The following is a 24927-nucleotide window of genomic DNA, read 5'->3' on the forward strand; positions in this document are numbered from 1 at the left end:
AAACAGTTTATGAGTCTGTTACAACGAATGCCTTAGATATTTTTAACGGGGTCCGAAGTAGTTTCTCCTGCGGCAGTGATCCTTAGTATCTTCCCATCCGTGCCGGAGTTCTTTAATATTGGACAGTCCTTTTTTAGGTGTCCTATCTCGCCACATTGGTGACATATCTGGCTCGAACTAGAATTGGTGGTGGAAGTGAGGTGTTTAGTCAAAGTTACGTGGACACGTCTGCCTTCCTCGTTCATCCACTTCGAAAATTTCCTTTTATGGGGTCTGGTTTTACCACCGCCTTTGTGTGCAGGATTGGTCCCGATGCCAGGGACTTGAGGAACGGGTCGTGCTAGTGCTAAAGGGGCAGGAGTTGCCACTCGCTGTTGTTGCATGGTAAGTCTTCGGGATCGTTGGCACTCCTTTCGAGCTCATCGATTTCGTTTCCTCCTCTCGGTTTTACAACTTTGTACGCCCGTGACTGTTGCACTTTGGTGGCTTCCTAGATCGATACATCGATCGGAATTTTTAATTCCTTCGCTAGTCGTGATTGCGTTGCCAACATTGAGTTTTGTAAGGACATCTGTGACGGCAGCTGTTACTGTGGCTTGGAATGTGGGGGCGTCGATATGAAGGATAGGGGCTTCGTTGATCGGCTGACTATTTCCGGATAATGACATGATTCTGCAACACGAACGACAAGGAGTTCGTGAGTGACCAAGGTTGACTCTATATTATTTTGATTCTGACTAAGAGATGAGTCATTATACATGAAGACTTAACTTATACACATTATGATATAACCAAGACTGGGCGGATAGTGAAACGTGTGATTCTACTTTAGTTTCTCATCCCAACGAGGAAAAGAAACTAAGTTAGAAATCTCACATTCTATTGTCTACCAGGTCTTTGTTATATATAACTGTGGAATGTATAAGTGAGGAAGTCATATTAATAACATTATTATTGATCCCTCTTAATGAACTAGAATTCCTAGCAGAGGCCATCATTGAACTTAGATGTAATTCAACCATTCACCTATAGAGTAGTAGTATGTTCTCGAAGGTTTGACCTACATCCCTATGATGCAGTCCTATTACGGAGTAGAAATGAGTTCGTAGAATGGTCTCATGACGTTTGACGTTCAAACCGGGTCCCATTGGTTGGTGAATAACATGATCCAACCTTTGAAAGAGAATTGAGAATGATCCCGGAGCTAAATTACCCTAGTCCAACAACTTGACTAGAGTGGGTTTCAGATAGACTCCTATGATAGTATGATGGAAGTATTTAAACAAGGAGTGACACATAATTTGTAACGACCAAATTTTCACGTCCAAAAATTTTGTTTTTAAAACATTACTTTAGAAAACATCACAATTAAAGAATTGCTTAATTAAACCATTCACAACGAAACCCAAACTTGGAATCCATACTAGTTAAACAATCAAAATATCAGAGTATCAATCCCAGGATAAACTCATAAATGCGGAAACAAGGAGTGTGTGTGATGGGCCGCTACCACGCCTGCTCCTTTCCCTTGACTGAAGAGGTACCTGAAACTATAACTGAAAAACGTAAGCACAAAGCTTAGTGAGTTCCCCCATAGTACCACATACCATATAAGCATATAACATACCACATTCAGCTAGGAGTTACGGCCCTCGCCCACACTCATGAAGATACGGGCCCTGCCCACAATTCGCTAGCCGGGAGATACGGGCCTCGCCCACACTCTACTATCTGGGAGATACGGGCCTAGCCCACACTCCACCCTCGGAGAGATACGGGCCTTGCCCACACTCAACCGCTAACCCAAAACATACAAGTATCACACAGACAACAAGTACGGACAACTCTATCATAGTGGCACGTATGTCATAATCGACTAAACCAAGAGATACGGGCTCGGCCCACACTCTAGTGCTAACATCTCGTCTACACGGGTCGGCCTTGGTGCCTTAGACTCGTTCCTACTGGGAGGAGAACTCACCTCGAAGTAGCTGATGGGCTGTGTGGGAACTGACTGTCTGCTGTTGCCACTGCTCCGGAAATCCTTCGGCTATAATTCCCACAAAACACTCAGTCAAATACTGCTAACCGACCTCAGGGTAAAATGACCATTTACCCCTAACCAAACCAAGAGTCAAAGTCAAAGTCAACTTTCAGTTGACCCGACTCGCCGAGTTGGCTTGCCAACTCGCCGAGTCCCTATCCCTTTGTCTGACCAAAATCCCGTCTCTACTCGTCGAGTTAGGCATTGACTCGACGAGTTCTCCTTCTAATGCTGATGTCCAAGTCCTTCATTCTACTCACCGAGTTGTATGAACAACTCGTCGAGTTCATCTTCATCCGATAAAAATTTATGTTGTGACTCGCCGAGTTGTATGAACAACTCGCCGAGTCTGTTCTTGAGCTAAGGAGATTGCCTTGAACTCGCCGAGTCAAGGCAATGACTCGCCGAGTTCCTTCATGGATGAGTTCAGCTTCCAACTCACTAAGTCGCACCCCGACTCACTGCTCACACTCGATACTACAAAAAGGGGACAAACTCGGAGACTCGCGAGCATACTCGTCGGGTCAGATGAATGACTCGTCGAGTCGTTGCCATGCAGTCACTAAATACACAGTTTTGCTCGATTCCAGTCCATGCCATTCACAGATCTGGGTTCCTAGAGCATGAATAACACGTAAAGTTTCTAACTTTACGTGTGGATATTCACCAATGAGAGTTTTAGGGTTCAAAATGCCCCAAAATAGTAGATCTAGGGTGGACAAGCAACATGAGTCCATAAAGGCAACGGATCTGAGCTCCTGGAGCTCAATCATGCCTAAATCTAAAGGCCAATCAACTTATTACGAAATATATTGCACATACAAGCTTGGGGAAGGGCTCAAGAAGGACTTAATGGAGTAATAAGCATAGAATCAGAGGGAAAACGGGTTATACCTCAAAAGAATCACTGAGAGAACACTAAGATGCTTGGCTTCCTTCCCTTCCTCTTGATCTACTCCACTTCCTTCTCAAATCCTTCAAGAACACACAAAATGCTTCAAACTCTCAAGGAAATAAGCTTTGAACGAGGGTTGGGAGCTCTGAGGGTGAATGGGGGCTGGCTTGGGGCGGACATGAGGCTTAAATAGGGTGCAAACCCCTGAAACTTAGGGTTTCATCCAACAGTGGTGACTCGCCGAGTCCGGAATATGGACTCGCCGAGTCGCCAACTTAAACATGTCCCGGGTCCCGACTCTACTCGGCGAGTCAGACCTATGACTCGCCGAGTCCAAGGCTAAAAAAGAGAATACTCAAATAAGATTTACGTACCAGGAACCAGGTGCTACATAATTTAGCCGACTGACAATGTCATTGATGTTTAAGATGTAACAGGCTAGGGCAAATTGACCTTGTAGGGGGGTCTTACATCATATCCGGAGTAGGAGAGTTTTGGCCGCCTAAAGGCCTAACTAAAAGTACCCACAGTACAAGATAGTTTCATAGAAAAATACCACATATTACATAGATAGGAAAATGACTTCTTTTTTTTTAGCAGGGAAAGAAAGTAAGGCATCTACTACTGGTGGCGGTCATCCCTCTGGTGTACCCACAGTTCAGCCAGTTGCCGCTCCATATCAAGCATGTGCCCTTCGTACACTCTCTGGCGTACTCGGAGTTCTATAACTTTGGCTCGTGTTTCACGACTTCGTGAGTGGGGATAATTATCTCAAGTGCATTCTTAAGATTAATATTCAGATATATAAATTTTGCACATTGTTGTACTATTCTTAGTGTTTCTGCTAATGTTCCTGAGACGGAGTTATGGTAGTGGGTAGGAGTAGGTTTCATACAGGCGTTAAGCCTTACTCATCTTAGAATCATGTTTGTCCATACACACTTGGCTGAGGAGTTTTGATGGGACCCGTTGTATTAGTGCCTGTATGATCGCACCCCATAGGTCTACGAAGAAGGAACCTCTCAACCAAAATGTTCGAAGGTGAGACGATAATGAGTTTTTTTTGAATGGCTATGTCGTGAGTTTTCTCACTAAGTTTACCTTAGTTCATTTTGGAACGTAATTCGATTGTTTATGGTGTTCTGAAAACAATTCATAACGAGAGCCTATATATGGTAAACGCATGTATTTTAGTAGTTCTGTATCCAAGCTAGGTCCTTATTATGACCAGTTGATGTATGCTTAGTTATATAATTAAGACTAAATAGACCTTCAAGTCTGTTAGGTATGTCCTAAGCCCATCTTGTTAATATGACTAGTAATTATGGTTTCAGTGAAAATTTTGACCTCGATGCAGGTTTACCTCACATCTGTGCATGGAAAAGTTTTGATAGTAACTAGATCTCTCGATTAGTATGACCGCTTAAATCGCAGTGACATGCTTACACCTAGAATAGAGTAGCACCAATGCATACTCATGAACCTAGTTTACAAGGTCTTGTGAGCGGTCTGAACTTACTCACGACGATCCGTCCCTTGTGATGCCTGAGACAAAGTCGATGCACCATGCAGCTTTGCCAATCGACACTTGGCTGCAATCATCCTCTCTTTGAATGTCGTGTGTCTACCCTGTTACTCTCTTGCCTCTGTCCGAGCGGCGATAATGTCCTAAAAAGAGAGTTGGTCTCTGAAATGGTAATCTCTTTCCGAGTCTCGGGTACGTGAGACGGTAGGGTCTGTAGTAGCGTGCAGTTTCCGAACTCGGGTTGTAGTCTTCCTGTTTTAATCCCCGATGTTCGCAATCTGTCGGGTCTTCACCAGGAGGGCTCTATCATTCGGTCCCCCGTGGTTGAGGTCATAACACCCTCGTTGGTCTCCACATGGTGGTTGCTGTCATTGCCGTTGACTTCAACCCTCGATCACGGTTGCCCAACAGGGCACAGGTTCGATGTAGTCGAAACGGTTCGTGGGAACCCTTGCTATGCATGGAGGATTGATTACCCCCGGTTTCGCTTCTGATTCTTCTCATAACCATCCACCATTTCTCTGGTTGGAAAAAAATAGGGTTCATCTGGTAAGTAAGATCTTGCTATGTTGTACGTGCGAGAATAGGAGTGGAAGAGATAACTACTAGGCGTCTAACTCTATAATTAACTACTTATAGGGGTCTTTATTTTTCACATAAGTTGGTTATAGTATTACAAAATACTCCTATAGTATTTTAATGTTTGATTTGTGCTTTTCAATGTTTGTTTGTAGATAGAATTGGTAAGTTTTTAGACTTGTTGCAACGCCACAACCATTCTCGGGCATATGCTAATCACTTATGGGTTAAACATAGTTGATCAGGCTATGTCCTTCCCAGACCTGACTATACATCCCCAAGCCTACTTGTGCCATTCAACAATCATTACTTTTGTTTTGTTCTAGAATGATGCTGACCTTAGTATGTATGCATGTATGTATACTTTTAATAAGAAATTATTTATTTCTAAAAGTATAATTGTTTTGAAAACTTTAAATCAGAGACCTTAGTCCCAATGCATTTATAGTTTGTATATCTTATGTGGTTTGATATACTTAGTTCACTATAAACAATGCTCTGATACCAATCTGTCACACCCCCAAACCAAGGATGGTGGAAACGTTCGGGGATGGAGGACTTCATGTATAGTATCACAACAACGTGTATAATAGTGCTAAAAGTAAATACAACCATCATAAATATAATTGAAAAAGTTACACCAAAGTATATGTTTACATGATTCAAATCAATTACATTATGATGACAAAATGAACTGTTTAACGATTTATCGTCCCATCCTCAAAACGCTGTTGATTTCCTGTTTCACTGAATTCCTGAGAATACAAGTAGTTTTGAAAAAGTGTCAACACAAAGGTTGGTGAGTTCAGAAGCTTCTGATAGTAAGAGTTTGAAAATCGATCTTTGTAATGAATTGTATGTTACCCAGAAAAATCCAATATTTTCCTTATAAAAGTTATGTGGTCCTAAATCCCAGAACCAATAATGAACAAGTATTTTCCATACTTAATGATATAACCTTGGTTTTAAATCGACATAAAACCCTTTTTGTTTTGAGGGAAACATCCCGTAATAAATGACGTGTAGTCTTAAATACCAAGACCGAAAGTGTACAGTAATATCCGTACTTATTGAGATAGAAAGTGATTTTAAATTGTCATAAAACCCTTTTTGATATGAAAGCGTACAAGTATTTTTCCATACTTAAAGTAATTTATGTGAGCTAAATCGACATAACTCGCTAATTTAAAGTTAGAACTCGTAAATCTTATAATTTGTTAATACCACATGTGAGCTATCATAACCATACTTGACATAGACGGCCTCGTAATACGACGTTCTTCAGGCGTCGCCGTTAAATGACACTTGTCACCACAGACCTGCCGGTCTAGTTGTTGCAAGCAGCTCAGGTGTGGGTTTGTCAAACCCAATATAGATCTATACACAACTATCACGTTCTCCCTACAAGAGACTCTGGTTACAATTTACAGGACTTTTTGACTTGGTTACTTTGGAAGTAACCCGAAGTGAATGACTCACAAATTTATTCATTAACAGATTTACGTGAACTAAACTGAAAACCTTTGATAAATAAGTTTGAAGAGTAAATGATACATAAACTATACCTATTATAGTTTATCCAAAACGTTTGTAATGTATCAGAACTCTTTTATGAAAACACATTAGTGTTATGAATCCATAAACTATGCTTATTATAGCTTAATATATATGTTCTAAATGAATGAATAATCTTATCATGAATGACTAAGTGTCAGTTTATGATGATAAACTAACAAGGAAACACATTCAATATTTAGAACTTATTGTTATACACTTTGCTCAACATAATACAAAGTGTTATGAAAGTTGTAAGTTGTTAACTAGTTTTTAACCTTTCTGCGCTGTATTAGAAAAGTCATAGAAAAATCATACGAAGTCGAACACTGAATCCGTAAATTCTGAGAGTTCCTAAAATGTGTCTAGTTTATTCATAATTTTTATCATGATTTTTGGAAGCCTTTAACTTTTGTTAAAATGTTCATATTCACAGACTGGTCCAGATTTGTTCTTGAAATGATAGGCTGTTTTGCAAAAATCACCATAAATTGTAGAAACATTGTGTGGAGATGTGCAAGTAGTCATTTTAAAGCTAAGAACTGGAACTACTTGCACCTAAAACAGTTTTGAAAACCAAAATGTTTAAGTTGTCCAAAACAGTCCGTGAATGGAGTCCAACTTTCCTGATGAAAGCTGTTGGAAAAGTTTAGTTATGTTCTTGGTGTTTTAACTTGTATTCCCCCCCCCCCCCCCCTAAAAACATGAAAATGTAAGGGTATGAACTCACCTTGAGTGGTTTCAGTAGATGAGTGTTGAAGAAGAGTAGTGTTGAACTCAAGAACACTTGAAGGATCACTTGAAGATTCGAAGATCTAACATGAATGTGATGATGTTTGTGTAAGGAATCAATGATTTGAGCAAAAGGGAAGTGTGATAATCACAAGGAGGGTGATGATACTTACCGAAATGAAGGAGAAAAGCTGGAAAATGCCTTTGAAATCTCGAATTTGTGTGAGAGAATTTGAGAGAAAAGTGGTGTTTGATACTTAGTGGAAATGAGGGAAATGAGTGAAGTGAAGAGTGAGAGAGAGGATTTCCCAACTCCTTTGGACGTGAGTTGCTGGGAAATGAGTTGGGTAGTACCATGAGGTGACTAGGAGTGGTGAGGAGTACAATAGCTGGTCAGAGGAATGGGTATGGGGGTGGTTGTTTCTATCAAAGATTATGGCAAGATCCACACTCCACCTCAAGATCTCACTTAATAGATTTTATTCTTAAATATGAATTTCCCTAAAAATAGGTTTAAATTATGAATATTTAGGGTCTTATACGTTAAAATATGATTTTTGGAGAAAACCCCGCGTTAAAATGATGAAAAACGGGCTTAAAACGTTAAAAATATTGAAAACCGGGTGAAAAAGGGTGAAATCTGAAGTTCAGGACCGGAGGCGCTAAGGCTCGGTCATCAGCAGTCTAAATCCGAAGCGGCTTGGTCGCATGACTGCGGTCCGAGGGCGAGATCTGATGCGGTCCGAGCAGCTACCGCGGTGGCTTCATCAGTAGGGAACCGAAGGCGAGGCTACTGTGGTCGGTGGCTGCGGCTCGCTGGCTGCGGCTAGCTTGTCTTGGCTCGCTGGTTGCGGCTTAGTCAAGGACCTCGGACTCGTTCTAGGTGGCCTCGGTTCCAAGAGGGGTTTAGCCCCTATAGAGAGGCTTCAGCCCTGAGAGGCTCACTTCCAAGGATTCTTCTCGTATCGAGTGGTTTTTCACCAAGTCAAGTGTCGGGATGCCCCAAATGATCAAAATAAATTCAAAAGAGGTTTTGAGAGAGATTTGGGAGAGATTTCACATACTTGGAGAGATTTGGGAGAGATTTCACATTCTTGGAGAGATTTGGGAGAGATTTCACATTCTTGGAGAGATTTCTCATAAGAAGAGTGATTTGGGAGAGATTTCACATACTTGGAGAGATTTGGGAGAGATTTCACATTCTTGGAGAGATTTCTCATACAAAGAGAGATTTGGGAGAGATTTCACATTCTTGGAGAGATTTCTCATACGAAGAGAAATTTGGGAGAGATTTAACATACTTGGAGAGATTTGGGAGAGATTTCTCATATGAAGAGAGATTTAGGAGAGGTTTCGTGTATGACACTTGTGAGTGTTTGACTCCGCAACGCAAGGTTCGTAAGCCCGATTAAGCCATGTTTAAGGATCTTACACACTCCCAATGAGTATGCAACATTGTTTTATCGGTTTGGTTCGTGACTTACCACATTTTTAGGTTAAGGAAATCTAGATGTACAAACTTTTCAATTTATGATCTCTCATTAGAATATCGAGTTGTATAGTAATTACTTAAAGTAAGCCCTAGTACCCACGGGCTAATTGAGTCGACCGGTTTGACTTGTTGACTTTAGTTGACTTTGACTTGACCGAAAATTAACGGTTGTCACATATTGGCTTCTATGTCCTAACATACATGGATATATATTGTAATGCATAGTATAGTGAGATAACTCACCTGGACAATTACTCGGAAGATTGAGAACTTTTTGGGTAATTCTACTGGCGGATAACGCACCGAACAAGTATTAACCTATAATACTTTAACCTGTTAATTTCTATGATGATCTCATAATGAAAGCTAGATTATTTTCTAATACCAATGAATAGCAAGAGTTCTATTAAGTAAGGATCAGCCATGCGGACAGTCGGGAGGCAGGACCATTTAGGGTATAGTCTTTCTGAAATCCTGTTAGCCAACATGACCATTCTAGAGTAGGGATGAAACTGGGGCAGATATTAGCGGATACTACAATCTCCATCCCCGAACCCGATCTCCATACCATAAACCCATCCCCGCCTCCGATCAGCCTAATCCCTGTTGGGTACAGGGAACCCATCGGGTATCCATTCTTTATTAAAAAACTAAAAAACACTCTTAACAAGAATTTTCCAAAAATATTTAAACTACAGGAAGTTTTAATATCCACAAATGGCAAAGGCCAATAGAAAACTTAAAATCAACTCTATAACTTCTTTAACTTATAATGAACTCCCTCTCGTCCATTTTGTTAAACAAACAATGTGGGACTAAGATACCTCATTCCAAGTCCTATTCCCTCTATATACATGTTTCCATTCTTTCAGCTTATTTACTCATCCAATGTGAGACTAGTATTAATACCTTTTAAGTTTTAACTCAAAAGATTACTGAATGAAAGATGAGGCTGCAATATACACGTAAAACAAAAAAATTTTGTATTCTTTGACAAAACTTCTAAGACATACACAAAAACACTTCATAAGAAAACTTCTTACAACACGTCTGTGACAACCCGAAGTTTGCTCCATCGCCGTAACCCGTTTCCGTCCATAAAATTCATCTTTTTCGAATTGTTTCCGTTTAAGTTTTTAAATTAAGTCATTATTTTTTAGACTTCCATTATAACTTAATTGGTATCCAAACACGCTAGAAACTCATGAAAACGCCCCAAACTATTAATTAGAAAAATTTTAGTTTCAACCATATCGGGTTACGACAACTTAATCGGGTGCGACCAAAAGCCCCGCTTAACATCAGTATCGGGTAGAATTCCACCGTGTCTCAAACTTTAAGCATATATAAAGTTGAGAGAGCCTCATTTGAAGCCTTTTCCACTCTCTCTTTCCCTACTCTCTCTCCTCAATCCAAGTTCTAGGTTCCAAAATCATCAAATTCAAGCTCCAAATCTTCAAGGTAACAATCCTAGCTCATAGTATAACATCCTTAGCCTTCAAATTCGTGATTAATATATGAAATAGGACCATTAGCATGAATTTACGGCCCTAGAACAGTCCTAGGCCGTGAACTCACATAAAATGGGTTTTTGAGCCTTAAAACCCTTCCAAATCACCTTTAGAACTTAGATATGACTTAGGGGCTTACCAAAATGGACTTAGAACACCTTGAACTCATCATTTAGAGTGTAAACATGAGTTTACGGCCCAAGCACATGCTTGGACCGTAAACACCATTTCTTGGGTAGTAAACTCATGTTAAGGTGTTAAAATGCCACTTAAACACCTCATAAGCCTTGGAATTAAGTCTAGAAGCAACCACAAACGAGTTAGAGGCCTTAAACTTGATGAAAACCACCCCCATAGGAGCTTACGGCCGTAAACCCCCCAAGGATAGGTTCATGGGCCGTAAACTCCTATATCTTAGTCAAATGATGCCCTAAAACCATCCCAAGGCTTGTATAATGACTTAGAATCACTTGTAAATTACCTAGGACCACCAAAACATCAAAGGAAGGTGTGTGGGAAAACTTACGGCCGTAAACTCCATTAGATGGTCCATATGTTGGTTTAATCCATTCCTATACCTTAGATTTGATCCTAGCTAATTTTCCCAAGTGATATAAGACCATTTAGCACCATAGAACACCCCACCATGAGTTTACGGCCGTAAACTCATGCGAAGTGGGTCATTAGGACCGTAAACTCTCTTATGAGTTTATTCTTGAAGAGTAAACTCCATATCCAAGCCTTATACGTCCTTAGATGTCACCCGGGTCACTCCTAACACTTGAAATAGAGTGTTTTCGCGTCTCGGAGTGTATATTCTCAATTTAATAGTAGTTCAAAGCCTAATTAGATACAAATGTGTATATTTTCATATTACATAGGAATCTCGCACGCGTTCAAGCCTCGAACTGACGTTTAGCACCCAAACCGACACGCTTCTCGACCGGTGAGTTCATACCCCTACTCTTTTTCCGTGTTTTTCAAATGTTTTCAGGGGGGGGGGGGAATACAAGCAAAAGTACAAGGAAATCTTGTACTCAAAGTTATTATTTCAGTTCAAATGGTTATATTATGTATGTTTTTAATATCGAAAACCGTATTAACTAATAATTCGAATTGCAGAGTTAGCTTTCAGACTAATCATAAATTTCTTGATAAAGTGTTATAATCTATGTTATATTTCATAATTTACGAAGAATTCATAATAATCATTAATTAGGATTAATACTAATAAGATACTCCCTCGGATAGTAACAGAACGATACGAAAGTACAGTTAGAAACAGAGCGAATATGAAAGTACAGTAGGAACAGAACGAATACGAAAGTACAGCTAGGAATAAAACGAATACGAATATGAATACGAAAGTATGCCTTTAGATATCGACAGAGTTTCGAAATATATACGCCTCTAAGTGTCTCCAAACATTCGAAAATACTGCTAAGTAAAGTAGATAATCAACATTCGAGTGTAGGATAACCAGGATATCAGAATACCTAACTACTACGACAAGTATGATATATACTAGGGCATAGCATTCCAAGCGAATAACTAACTCACATATAGGAAAATAAGGGTTTTTCCTGGGATAACGAAATGTTCCTAATCAAACCGTAGAATAAACAAATAACTAACTCACATATAGGAAAATAAGGGTTTTTCCTGGGATAATGAAATGTTCCAAATCAAACTGTAGGATAAACAAATAACTAAACTTTACTTATAAGAAAATATGGGATTTTCTTGGATAACGAATTTTTCAGAAACCAAAGGAAACCTGTTTTTTTTACAAAAACTAAACCGCTTATGAACTCACCAGCTTTATGCTGATTTTCAAACTGCTTGTATTCTCAGGTCCGCATTAGACAGGTACCCAGCGATCTTTTTGGCAAAGACGGAGTACGTAGAAGACTCGACATATATTTTGTTTATATATACCTATGTATAACACTTGTAACTCTTTACTTTCAAACAAATGTAATAATTCTATGTAATGTAATGTTTTGTGTTTACTACGCTTACTATGTACATTGGTTGCGATATACATGACGTCCTCTGCCCCGGAACGTTTCCGCCTTCGGTTTCGGGGTGTGACAACGTCAATCTATTATAAGATTCCAATTCTAACATTATATATTTTCTTAAAAACACTTCATGTTTTCACTTTTCAAGTGGATATAAAAAAGTTTTTTTATAGTCGGTTTAATTTATTATTCTGATTAATAGAATTTAATGAGTTATATGTGTCATGTCGGCTATTGAAACTTTCACCAACATTAATGAAAATATATTTTTTTCAAAAATAGTTTCCAATAACTTTTACACAAAACACATAATATATTCAAATGAAATGTTAGCGGGAAAAAAAATCTTTCGGTAAAGTAACAAAGGAGGGACTAAAGTCATCCCATATTGGTCGTAAACAAAAATAAGATAAACCATCTTCATAAAAAGAATTCTAAGGCTTTAAATGTTCTTATATATATATATATATATATATATATATATATATATATATATATATATATATATATATATATATATATATATATATATTAGACGGATGGATAATGTCCTACCAGTCCCCGCTTCGGGTATGAAAGTTAACACCCGTCCCCGCTCCGTTACCCGTCTGGTAATACCCGCCCCGTTAGGATCGGGTACCCGAATCCACGGGTTAAACTTGCATCTCTATTCTAGATACAACTCATGTAAGTAGATCAATCAGTATTATAACGGGAATTGTTGACGAATCTAGCATTTATAGGTCCCTAATAAAGACTATGAATATAAATATAAGGTACACTTAAAGCATAGTAAGTATAGCCTAACTTATAGAGAGTTTTTAGGGAAACCGGGAGATTATACTGGCAGAACTCTGACTCAAGAGCTACTAGTTATCGGGCTTCTAGGGACCTCATGGCTTCGCTGAATACTAAAAATAAAGGAAATTATGCCAATATGCAAAGAATTTCGAGAGAGAAGGTTAGGAAAGGTGTGGGAAACAAATAAGCAGCAAGAAGTTATTTACACGCGGATTTAGGGGTGTGCATTGTGCACCCAACATGCACCTGGTATGCCGCACACATCGTTGGTCTCTAGGGTACCACGTGTCACTTTTTTGGTGCCCCACGTGCTGCTTCTAGAAGTGTGCGTCGTGCACCCGGCATGCACTGCACGTCACGCAAAATGCATATTTTGTAAATTTCGTAACTTCTTTTATATGAGATCTATTTTCGATGTTCTTTTTTTCCACGTATAGTTATCGATGAGATCTACAACTTTCGTTTAGACTTCTTCTGCTAATTCTCATTTTATTTTTAAAGTTATATTTTAGAAGGCTTAGACTACATCTTCATTTCAAATTCATATCTTTTTTATACGACATTCGTTCTCGATTGTATTTATATCGATGGACTCCAATTAACGAGATCTTCAACTCTTGTTTAGAATGTTTTTTCCTAAAAATCGACCAATCTCAAACTCAGTTTCTGTATTGCACAGTGTTACACTGAAATTACTAAAAATCATAATTTCCTTAATCGAATTCAAATCGCTCTTTTCATCACCCCCAGGCTTGAAGACTCACGATCAACCCTTCGGTGGTTTTAAAGACTCACAACCATTATTTGACTGTCCTAAAGGAACCTAGTCATCCTCCTTCCTTCATATCTACTTATCACAATAGAACTTTGCTTTTTTTAACTTTTGAGATTATAATTGATTTAGAGGTCCTTAATCAATATTGTATGGGTGCTAAAGTCTAACTATATCCCTATGTTAGTCCATGAACGTTGAAATTCGATCTTAGTTTTCTATTAATCTTTATGCTTATAGACTAAAGGAATGACTAAACTAAATGCATAGTTTACCCTGAAGCCTAAAATAACACTGAAGAATTACCATATTCTTAGTTGGAATAGTCCTTTTTGAATGGTATACTCTTATGAGTTTCTAATCGCACTTACGAAAACATTATATCCTTTGATGTCGATCCTACTGCTAAAATCCTTTGGCATGGGTTAACTAATTTCTTACTATGGTTGAAATCAAATTCCTGAGTTTGGTGTATCCCTTGAGCACTTGATGCTTTCTATGGTAAACTATGACGCCCATTATGTTCATGATGCTCTGTTACAAGAATATATCCTTTATTCGTGAAGGAATGAACCTAGATGGCTATTTGAGTCGTAGCTGGGAGTCTGGCTAATTTCTAAATCCTACTTAATGCCTGGAAGGAGATCTTAACTATTCCTTGAGAAACACTTCAAGAATTTCATAACTTATGGGTACTTTATCTGAAGACTCTCTTCTTCGACAACACTGAAACAACTTCTACCTACTTGCGACGCAATCTCTCCTAGACCTCGTTGTCGAAAGTCGAACTACTCTTCACACCTCTATCGTACAGGTCGATTCTCCCCTACTTGAGTTTAAGCCATTTATTTGCTGCTACTTGTCACTAATCAAGCCTAAGTGGGCCTTGTCTGCGCAATCCATGGATCCTCTTTACATTCAAAGAAACTCATGCTTGTCATATCCAATGACCTTCGATATTCCTATCACACTACTACTACTTGTATTCTTTACAAGTGACTTCTTTGAAATTGGATCAACACACATCGTATTGGAAATACACTAACACATATATGGTTGATTATCTTAATACTAGTAACAATATCTAAAATAAACATTTCATCTTTATTATAATATTGTCGTTGTACATTTATTATATTATCTAATTTCAAAAATGTATGCTAAAATGTTGTGCGTTTCTTCAAATTTGTAAGCTACCATTTCTCTTTGGTGAATAAGTAAATATTCCCATGCTAAATCATGTTCACTTATATTAGAAGTTTTTTCTTTATGTGTTCTTTTTTTAAATTACAAGAATTTGATATATAATCTTTATACATTTTGTTGTTATCACTTATACAATTATTATCCAGCAGTTGATTGCTACTGCTACTCTTTTCCTTGTTGCTTAGTATGAGGAGACACCTTGCCTTCTGAATAATGTATTTAGAGTATCCTCTGAAATTTTCCACAAGCAAGATTTCAACGTGCTCTGTTATCTACTCCCCATGGAGAGTTGTTATATTTTCAACTCATTCATGTGAACCAATCAACCAAACTCCCCTTTAGCAGTTTATATGATTCTTTTTTTATCTAATGTGCAACTTTTAAACATGAATGGTTTGATGAATACAGAGAACGTGTGATTGAAGCTGAGCAAATGGTTTTGACAACTCTAAACTTTGAGCTGAATGTGCATCATCTGTATACACATCTCACTTCCATTCTTAACAAACTAGGCCTTGCAGAGTCTTTTTTGGTAAACCTGGCATTCAGCTTAGTCAGTGACGGCTAAGCCTTGCCCTTTCCATCTACTTTTCACTTTAATATCTCTTCACAAAGTTTGTTGGTATTATTGAATTTGGAATAATGGTATGATTAGTTGAGTATGTTCCATTGATATTATTGGTTGGTGGTAACATGGTACTTGATGATTTGTGTTGCATGATGAAGTTGAGTAGTTTTATGCATTGCTTAATGATTTATTTATATTGACATATAATTGTAGGGGCAATAGAAGAGTACATACACATGTATGATTTTTGTTAGCTGGTGGATTCATAGAGTTTTATTTCTCATCTCATCTCATATGAAGTTGAAAGAGCAACGTGTTTGGATGCAATGCAGTTTTCAATGAAATTCTTTCCTAACTTGATATCATTCTGACCCTAAAAGATTTTTCTCCATATGGCGACCATTCAACTGATGTTAATGGGGGGAGGGGGAGTTACAATTTTTCACTCCACCCAAAAAGGTGGGACATAGACCTCCTCTGATCTCTTGTATGTGCAAAAGATGTGAACGCCTTCCTTATTCGTCTCATAAAAGTTGGATCTAGATTTCCTATCTTATTAGACAAGGCATCAGGGTGGATCTACTTCTCAAATTTTATTTTATTTTTGTGTAAAACTAAAATTACAAAAAACAAAAAGTTCTCTTTGTTTGTGTAGTTGATGTTCCTTGAACCACCTGCATGTTGCTTACCCTTTATTATTCAAGTGAAATAATCTTAGATGGTAGTTTTGGAGAGGATACCATTTTGTAGCTATTATATTATGATTATCCAAGTATATTTATTACTATTTACCGGCAAAAAAAATATATTTACAAATTACACTGAGTTGGATTCATAGCTCTGCCATTTAAGCTGTATAAGTTTGATTTCATGAAAGTAGTAGGTACTGGTAAAGGAACTGTACGCATTTGGTGGTGTAACATATTATTAATAATATGTTTATAAGATTGGTTTCATGAATGTTATTTCTTTACCCACACATATTAGCATAGCAATACACCTACATTTCTTTGTGGACAACAAGTAGCAATAAATACCAAACTCTTGATTATTGTGCGTTGACATTATTTTCTTGTTGCCTAACAGTTGATGGATCTTTTTTAGAGCATAATTAACCGTAAAGAAAGAATGATTCAATCACATTTTATTATGCCTTGGTCATAAGGTTGTGTATTGTATAAGTCAAGACTTTGACCATTGTTTGTTCTTTGACTTTTATTATAGTAGTAATTTTTTTTTAGAATCACAAGGAAGGGAGAACAAATATTTGGATCAAAGAAAAACACTTTGTAGCATCTCATTTAGTGTTGCTTACGGTTTTTTTTTTGGTTTAAAATAATAATAAATTTTGTTTAGTGTTTACATTTACCCAATAATATTTTTTTATATATATTTGACCATTGAATTTGTTTTATCAGTTTTAAAAAAAGTAATATCAACGGTTGTTATAGGTAATTTCATATGTTTTTTAACATGTGAAACAAATTTAATTGTCAAACTTTTAAAAAAGAAAGACATTGTTTCCTAAATATAATCAGGTTACAAAGTTTCTTTATCATTTTAAGTCATTAATTCTTTCTTTTGATTTTTTCATATTATTTTTTAAAGGTGTTTTTTCATTTCTTTATTATTATTATTATTATTATTATTATTATTATTATGGTTAATGAAGCCTGATTCTTATTTTTTTTTTCTTTAGAGGTCAAAGAACACAGATGAAAAAAATGAATACTATCCAAATCAAAGATATATAGATGCAAAAAACGAAGTTTGTGCAACAAATATGAAAGAAGACGAATTCGCAGATGCAAAAATCAAAATCAAAATCTTAACAAAATGAATTCTCAGATGCAAAAATCGGAATCAAAATCATAACAAAACCCAAAATTTGAAATCGGGAAATCATGAAAAAATCCAAATCAAGAACAAAATCCATTATCTAATAATAAAAAGCAGAAATTGATATACTTTTTTGTGAGACCGAAGAACTCGAAGTATAGAAGGAGTTCATAGAGAGGCATGATAGAGAACAATTGGAACAACTTTTCAGCAAAAATTTTACACAAATTGAAGCTTCGATCAATGACATGCCACGTAGGAGCTCAATCGGTGGCAGGCGTAGAAGCTCAAAATCTCGAAGATGAAGGAGGTGTCTAGGGTTGGTTCTGGGACCGGAGAAGAAGTAACGATGGCGATGGTTCTTCATATTCGTAAGGAGGAAAAAGAGGCGGAATGAGTTTTAAATTTGGGGAAAAGGAAAAGCCACGTACATAAAAAGTATATGATTTTTTAATTTTTTTTTTTATAAAATTGAAAATTTCCATCTAAACAAAGGTAACCACCGAAACCGTTTGATTTTTTCATTTTTTGAAAAATGGTTTAATTAGAAGTTAAAAATGAAATTTAGTGGTCTAATATACCTTAAAAAAAAAAAAAAAAAAAATTAGTACGTCACCTATCATTTTACCTATTTGTAGATGCGTAAAAAGAGTACATTTACCTCTCTTAAAAACAAACAGCCAAAATAAATATCTGAGAGTCGAAGAAAACACATATCTATCAGGAGTATATTCTGTAATGGCGGAAGATACGAAAAGACTAAAAATATCAAGCATGGCGGAAGAACCCGAAGACATCGACAGTGATGAAGAACCAGGAGAGGTGATCGAATCGGCTCCGCCTCTCACAGTCGGTCAAGAGCGTGTTTTCAACTCCACTGGCCTAAAAAAGAAGCTCCTCCGCCGTGGTGCTGGTTTCCAAACCCCTGAATTCGGCGATGAACCCACCGGTAAACTTACTTTCTACTCTCTATTCATAATCGAAAACAAAATTATTCTACTACTACCTCCGTCCCATCACTAGCGCCACACTTGGAAATGCCAAAGCAGGTGGTGCATTTGCCATTTATAATTTCTCGTAGAAACAAAGAAGCTTTTTGCAACATATAATACTATTGCTACCAAATTGACTATCATTCTCCCAATTGAATATTATGTTAAGCTAATAATCAATTGTTTGAATGGATTCAGTTCATTACGTGGGGAGTTTGGTTAATGGGACAACATTTATCTCCACTAGAGAAAAAGGGGAACCCTTCTCCTTCAAGATTGGCCAAGGTTAGTTGTTGTTCACCATTGTTGTTTTCCCTTTTCTGTAACAATGTGATGTGATCTCTCATCTGTTGTCTCTTTGGTTTGACATTCACATTCCCAATCAGGTCAGATATGTTCTGGTTTTGATGAAGCAGTGCTTACAATGAAGAAAGGGGAAATAGCATTGTTTACATTGCCTCCCCAATTGGGATTTGGAGTTTCAGGCACAAATGTTGTTCCTCCCAATTCCATCATTCAGTTTGAGGTAGAGCTTCTCTCATGGATCACAGTATTAGATGTCTGTAAAGATGGTGGCATTCTTAAGAGAGTAGTGAAGAAGGGGGAAGAAACAGGACAACCTGGCGATTTGGATGAGGTTAAAGGTAGTTTTTTGCACTTCTTCTTTTTCCAGATTATATCAAGAAGAGATTGTTAACTAACAACAAGTGATGTGAAAATACATCTAATCTGTGACTGATTTTGGTTAATGCAGTGAAGTATGTAGTGATGCTACCTGATGGTGTTGTAATTACTGAATCACCAAAAGAGGGTGTTGAGTTTTACTTGAAAGATGGTAATTAAATAAATAATTATGTAATTGGTTTATTTTCATGTAACCAAATTTTTTTAAAATAATATTATACTGTCTTACTAGGTCATTTATGTTCGGCACTTCCAAAAGCAATTAAGACCATGACAAGAGAAGAGAAAGCCGATTTAATTGTTCAACCACAGTGTAAGGTTCTACAAATATAATATAATTTTAAATGAAAATTGATAAATAATGTAACTTTTTATGAACCACAGATGCCTTTGGTGAAGAAGGGGTTACAATTACATCACTACCCAATGGTTTCTCTTCAATTCCACCAAATTCTATGCTTCATGTGGCATTAGAATTGGTATCTTTCAAATCTGTAGTTGATATAACAAATGATTCAAAGGTGATTAAGAAGATAGTGAAAGAGGGTGAAGGTGCTCTCATTCCAAATGAAGGTGCTTCTGTTCTTAGTAAGTATATAATCATTTTGCATATATGGATTTTTTGATACTTTTTGTTTATTATTAATATTATATTTATTTTAGCCATTGTATTTTCTTCCTTTTTTTGTAGTTAGGTATACAGCTAAGCTAGAAGATGGAACTGTGTTTGAGAAAAAGGGTTTTGATGGAGACACTCCATTAAACTTCATTACAGATGAAGGTTAGTCAGTTACATGACAGTTTTTTTTTGTGCAAAAGACGTAAATACCCTCCACATTGTCATATTGCAGAACAAGTGATTGGCGGATTAGACCGAGGTGTGGCAACAATGAAGAAGGGGGAGCAAGCAATATTAAGCATCAATCATGAATATGGATATGGAAGCCAAGAAATAAACTCTGATTTGGCTGTAATTCCTCCCTTTTCAAATTTAGTTTATGAAGTCGAAATGATCCAATTTGAAAAGGTAACTTATCATTCATAGTTTACCATAAGGTTGATTCCATATATGTATATAAAGGGTAAAATGGTCATTTGGCAGGAAAAGGGTCCATGGGAGATGGATGTTCATGAAAGAATCGAAGCAGCCGGGAGGAAGAAAGAAGAAGGAAATGTTCTTTATAAAAGTGGTAAATATCAAAGAGCAGCTAAAAAATACGACAAGGTAAAACGATTGTTAATTTTTTTTTATTTATATAAATATAAATCATTGATAATGTATACATGTGGTGTTTTTAGGCAGTGGATTATGTTAGTGAAGAAGGGCAGTTTGGGGATTATGATGAAAAGGTTGTGAAATCATTAAGAGTTTCATGCTGGTTGAATGCTGCTGCTTGTAGCCTCAAACTAAATGATCACAAAAATGCAATCATCTTATGTTCAAAGGTAATCAATCATAAAACCATTATACTTTTTTTTTATCATCCTTTTAAAAAACAATTCCAAGTTTTAATTATTATTATTATTATTGTTATTATTATTATACAAGGTTGTTTCCAACAGGTGTTGGATGTTGAGTTTTACAATGTGAAAGCTTTATACAGAAGGGCACAAGCTTACATGGAAAGTTATGATTATGAATTGGCGGAATTAGACATCAAGAAGGCCTTGGAAGCCGATCCACAAAACAGGTAAAACTATCAAATTTGGAGGTCATTTTGGTCATTTTAAACCTTTGTAGTTTCATTTTGGTTTTTGTTATTTTGTAGGGAGGTAAATTCTATTCACAAGACTTTAAAGCAACTTCAAGCTGAGAGTAACAAAAGAGATGCTAAACTTTATACAAATATGTTTGCCCGAATGGCTAACGATTGTTCTATACAAACCAAGGTTTTGATTTTTCTTCTTTTTTCAATTAATTTTGTTTTCCTTTTTATAAAATACTTATATTTTTTTTCCATTGACATCAGTCAAAGTCAAAGTCAAAGTCAAACACTAATATTGAATGAACTGATGTGGCAGAGACCAAAGATTGAGAAAGTGGAGAAGAATGAGAAGGATGGTGTTATGGGAATGGAATTGGAAAAAGGTGACAATGAAATGGCTGTGGATTCATCTTGAAATTGTTGTATTTTGTGTGTGTGTGTGTGTTAGTTGATGGGTATTTTGATGCTAAAGGTGTTTGTAAATTTATGTATGGATCTCACAAGAAAAAGGCTCATTTTCCCCTTGTATCCATCCTTCTTTCTTGGTCTCTTTTTAAGATGAATCTCACAAGAAAAAGGCACATACATATTTAACATATAAGGTTTAATGGTTTATATCAAACATAATAAAAAAACAACACACTTTTTATATATATTCGATATCATTTTTTTTTTCTCATAAACTATATATAAAGTTTACAATAACTTTTTAATCAGGAATATTTACTATCATCGAGATTATTACAATGGTGTAATTATTTTATATTTTATTATGTAAACATAATAATTTGAGTTATTAAATTTAATAAGTATGGTATAAAATGGAAATATAATATAAGGGAACAACATTTTCCCATCTAGTAATTAGCATTACGATAAAGTAATTATTTTATATTTTATTATGTAAACATAATAATTTGAGTTATTAAATTTAATAAGTATGGTATAAAATGGAAATATAATACGAGGGAACAATATTTTCCCATCTAATATTTAGCAAAACGAGGTTTTTGGTTTGTGTGAAGTGACGGAAGTTAAGATCTCAAATATTTTTTGAACACTTATGAATGATCTTGGATCTTTTGGACTTGAAGGTTGACATATTGTCCTTGTCCATTAACTCATGCAAGTTATATGGTCATCTAAGTCATTTTTGGGTATTAAAGTTTAGATATTTTCTTTGACCAATTTGACTTTTGGTCAAACTTGGTAGAATTGAGTGTTTGGTTAAGGATTGATCTTAGTTTGACATTAGGTAGTTTGTGTTAGTTGTTCGGTTGCTGAGATTACTGTTAAGCTTCTGCCATTTAGATCGTGTGAGATTCCTCACTATACTCTATATTACAGTATGTATCATTTGTAGGATAGGATGTGTTTATGTTTAATTGCTTATGGTGTTGGATTGCTAGTGTATATGTTTGATATGTATGTCGACATATTATGTGTTGAGTTGAGGGCGATCCAACTATTTGTTGTAGAACAATATACTTGGGGCAAAGCAACTATGTGTTGAAGGCCAGGACAGACGAATTTTATATTGAAGGCCAAAAAGGTCGGACTAGCTTTGTGCTAAAGGCAAAAGGGGTGGACCAACTATTGTTAAGGTTTCTATGCAACAAAACACATTGATCATGGCAGCGAAAACATATGAACATCATATGTGTTGATGCAACTTAAGGATCTAAGTTTCATACTAATTACGACTACCATATGAAAACATAAACAAGAAGGAAGAACTACATACCTCTTTTGCAGCTAGAGACCTTCGAGCTTGATACAATGTGTGTGCCCACCTTATTTGGATGAAAGGATCCAAACCAAAATCCCTTTCTTGGTTCATACCTAATGAACTCAAAGAGTAGAATAAAAATGACTATGAGGTAGGACAATCTCACTAAGAGTGTGTCCACAATAGGGAGAGAGAAGGATGACGAATAGTCAAGCTAAAATGAGTAAGGAAGAATGAAATCCCTAAGATCCTATTTATAGCTTTGGATCCGTTCCTAGGTTTTGTACTCCAACCCATGTGGGATGGAATACCAATTTTGAAATCCCCTCTTATCCAAGAGAGATTTTGTCCACCCCTTACTCTTATAAGGGATCTAGAATATTCTTGATTAATCAACTATCGATTAATTGATATTCAATCCTTTAATTAATTAAACTGTTAATTAATTCCAAAATATTTTCCAATTAGTTTATAATTAATTATTAAACACTAATACTTAATAAACTAATTACTCATTTATTTATTCTACTTGATTTGAGCTTTGAGGGAAACCTAAGAAGACCTTGTCATCATTAGGAATATTATCAATAGTTAATTATATTGGACACTCTTTCCAACAACTATATGTGTGAAGGTTAAGGTGGAAAAGCTTTCTGCTAAAGGCCAAGGGGGTAAACCAACTTCGTGCTGAAGGCCATGTTTGTATGTATATTGTATTTTGGGAACTCACTAAGCTTTATGCTCATAGTTATGGATTAAATGTTTTTCTAAACTTATTGGATTGCGAAAACGAGACTATACACACATCATCATCAATTTTATGATTTTAGATTCCACAATGCTTTCCCAAACTGCGAACTAGTGGTCCCGATTCGATGTGTGGGGTAACGAACAAGATATTGGACCAATAATGATACAATAATTATGAACATGTTCCATGGAATCCAAAGGGGTGATAATAAATAGACAACAAAAATGCATGCATGCTAACGTCCTAGGTTAAATGTTATGCTAAAATAAAAGCGAGAAATAAAAAAAATAAATTATTTTTGGAATTTTATAAAATAAAAAAATAGTTGCAAATTAGGTAAAGACTACTACTATAACATTCGTATTTTGGTAAGTTTCCCTTTTAGCCCCTTAATGAAAAAACTTTACATTTTGGTCCCTTAGTTAGTACGTGGGGCGTACTCTAGAAGTACGCTTGATGAACCAACCCATATCCAGATCACGAGACTTATCCACATACGCGGGGTGTATGTAAGAGTATGCATGGCTTGGACACGACCAAATTTTTAGGGTTTATATGCCAAAAAAATTAGAAAAACGAAAAAGAAACAAACCTGATCAGCAAGTAATGAAAATTTTTAAAGTTCTTGTGTTCAAATGCCTAATATGCTTATTCTTTCATCCAAATTAGATTAACATTATTTCTTTTAATTTAAGGTTTTGGGAACAACTCAAGTCTTCGGATCAAGACTTACCTTTATTTGCTTTGAGAGTGAGCTAGAAAGAGGGAATAAGATCAATACTACTCCTCTAGATACAAAAGCAAAACATTATCAATTGAGTGATCTCACTTTTTAATGGTTTCGTCATATATTTTAACGTAGGCAAAATCAATGGCTTATCAATTGTCGCTTAGTGCGGATAATGTGAAGTGCGATTAAATACAATAAATGACAGAAAAATAACTTGGATTGTAAGTGTTATGGATCCGAATAGCATTCCGTAAAGATACAACTTTCTAATTTTAACCTTCTTTGAAACCAAATTACCATAAAACTTCATGTACAAAACCCTTAACAAAGTTTTTTCCAATAAACCTATAGCCAAGGTTGTAGAACTCGTTACTCGGTACCTGCTCGACCGACTACCGAGTAACGAGTTCTCGGGAGTACTTGGGCAATACTCGGATTCAGTAATTCATGTAGAAATATTTTTAGAGACATTATATATGTCAAAATCATAAGTTGATAGAAATATACAACAAAATTAAATACATGTGAATACACAAAAACTGAAAAACACATAATGGTCTCACTTCGTAAATAATTACTGAAAATTTAAGATGTATATACGTAGTAATAATCACATGGGAGCGTGTTAAATAATAAATCATTAATTATATTATACATATTAATCACCGAGTTGACCGGGTTTTACAACATTGCTCAGTTCAGTAAGGGCCCGATCGGGAAGTACTCGGGATTTTGCAATTCGCATCGGTAAGAGGCCGAGTAGCGAGTACTCAGATGAGTAATCGACCAATTC

The 24927-nt window shown here is 36.3% G+C and overlaps 1 protein-coding gene across 4 annotated transcripts; it reads left to right on the top strand.

The window, feature by feature from the left end:
• Positions 1–18249: 18249 nt before the first annotated feature.
• Positions 18250–21454, top strand: LOC111896577 (peptidyl-prolyl cis-trans isomerase FKBP62). 4 transcript variants are annotated; one of them, XM_023892544.3, is made up of 13 exons: positions 18250–18491; positions 18733–18819; positions 18921–19178; positions 19289–19369; positions 19451–19531; positions 19603–19806; positions 19910–19999; positions 20070–20245; positions 20321–20443; positions 20518–20664; positions 20782–20909; positions 20988–21108; positions 21241–21454. In XM_023892544.3, the coding sequence occupies exons 1-13, from the start codon at positions 18281–18283 to the stop codon at positions 21337–21339; spliced, it is 1806 nt and encodes a 601-aa protein (XP_023748312.1). In that variant the 5' UTR covers positions 18250–18280; the 3' UTR covers positions 21340–21454. The 4 variants fall into 4 exon arrangements, 3 of the variants coding, with proteins under 3 accessions (XP_023748312.1, XP_023748313.1, XP_023748314.1); XM_023892545.3 differs by having other exon boundaries at positions 21189–21323; XM_023892546.3 differs by having other exon boundaries at positions 18340–18491; positions 18926–19178.
• Positions 21455–24927: the final 3473 nt, after the last annotated feature.

Source organism: Lactuca sativa, chromosome 9, assembly GCF_002870075.4.
Source record: "Lactuca sativa cultivar Salinas chromosome 9, Lsat_Salinas_v11, whole genome shotgun sequence".
NCBI lineage: Eukaryota > Viridiplantae > Streptophyta > Magnoliopsida > Asterales > Asteraceae > Lactuca > Lactuca sativa.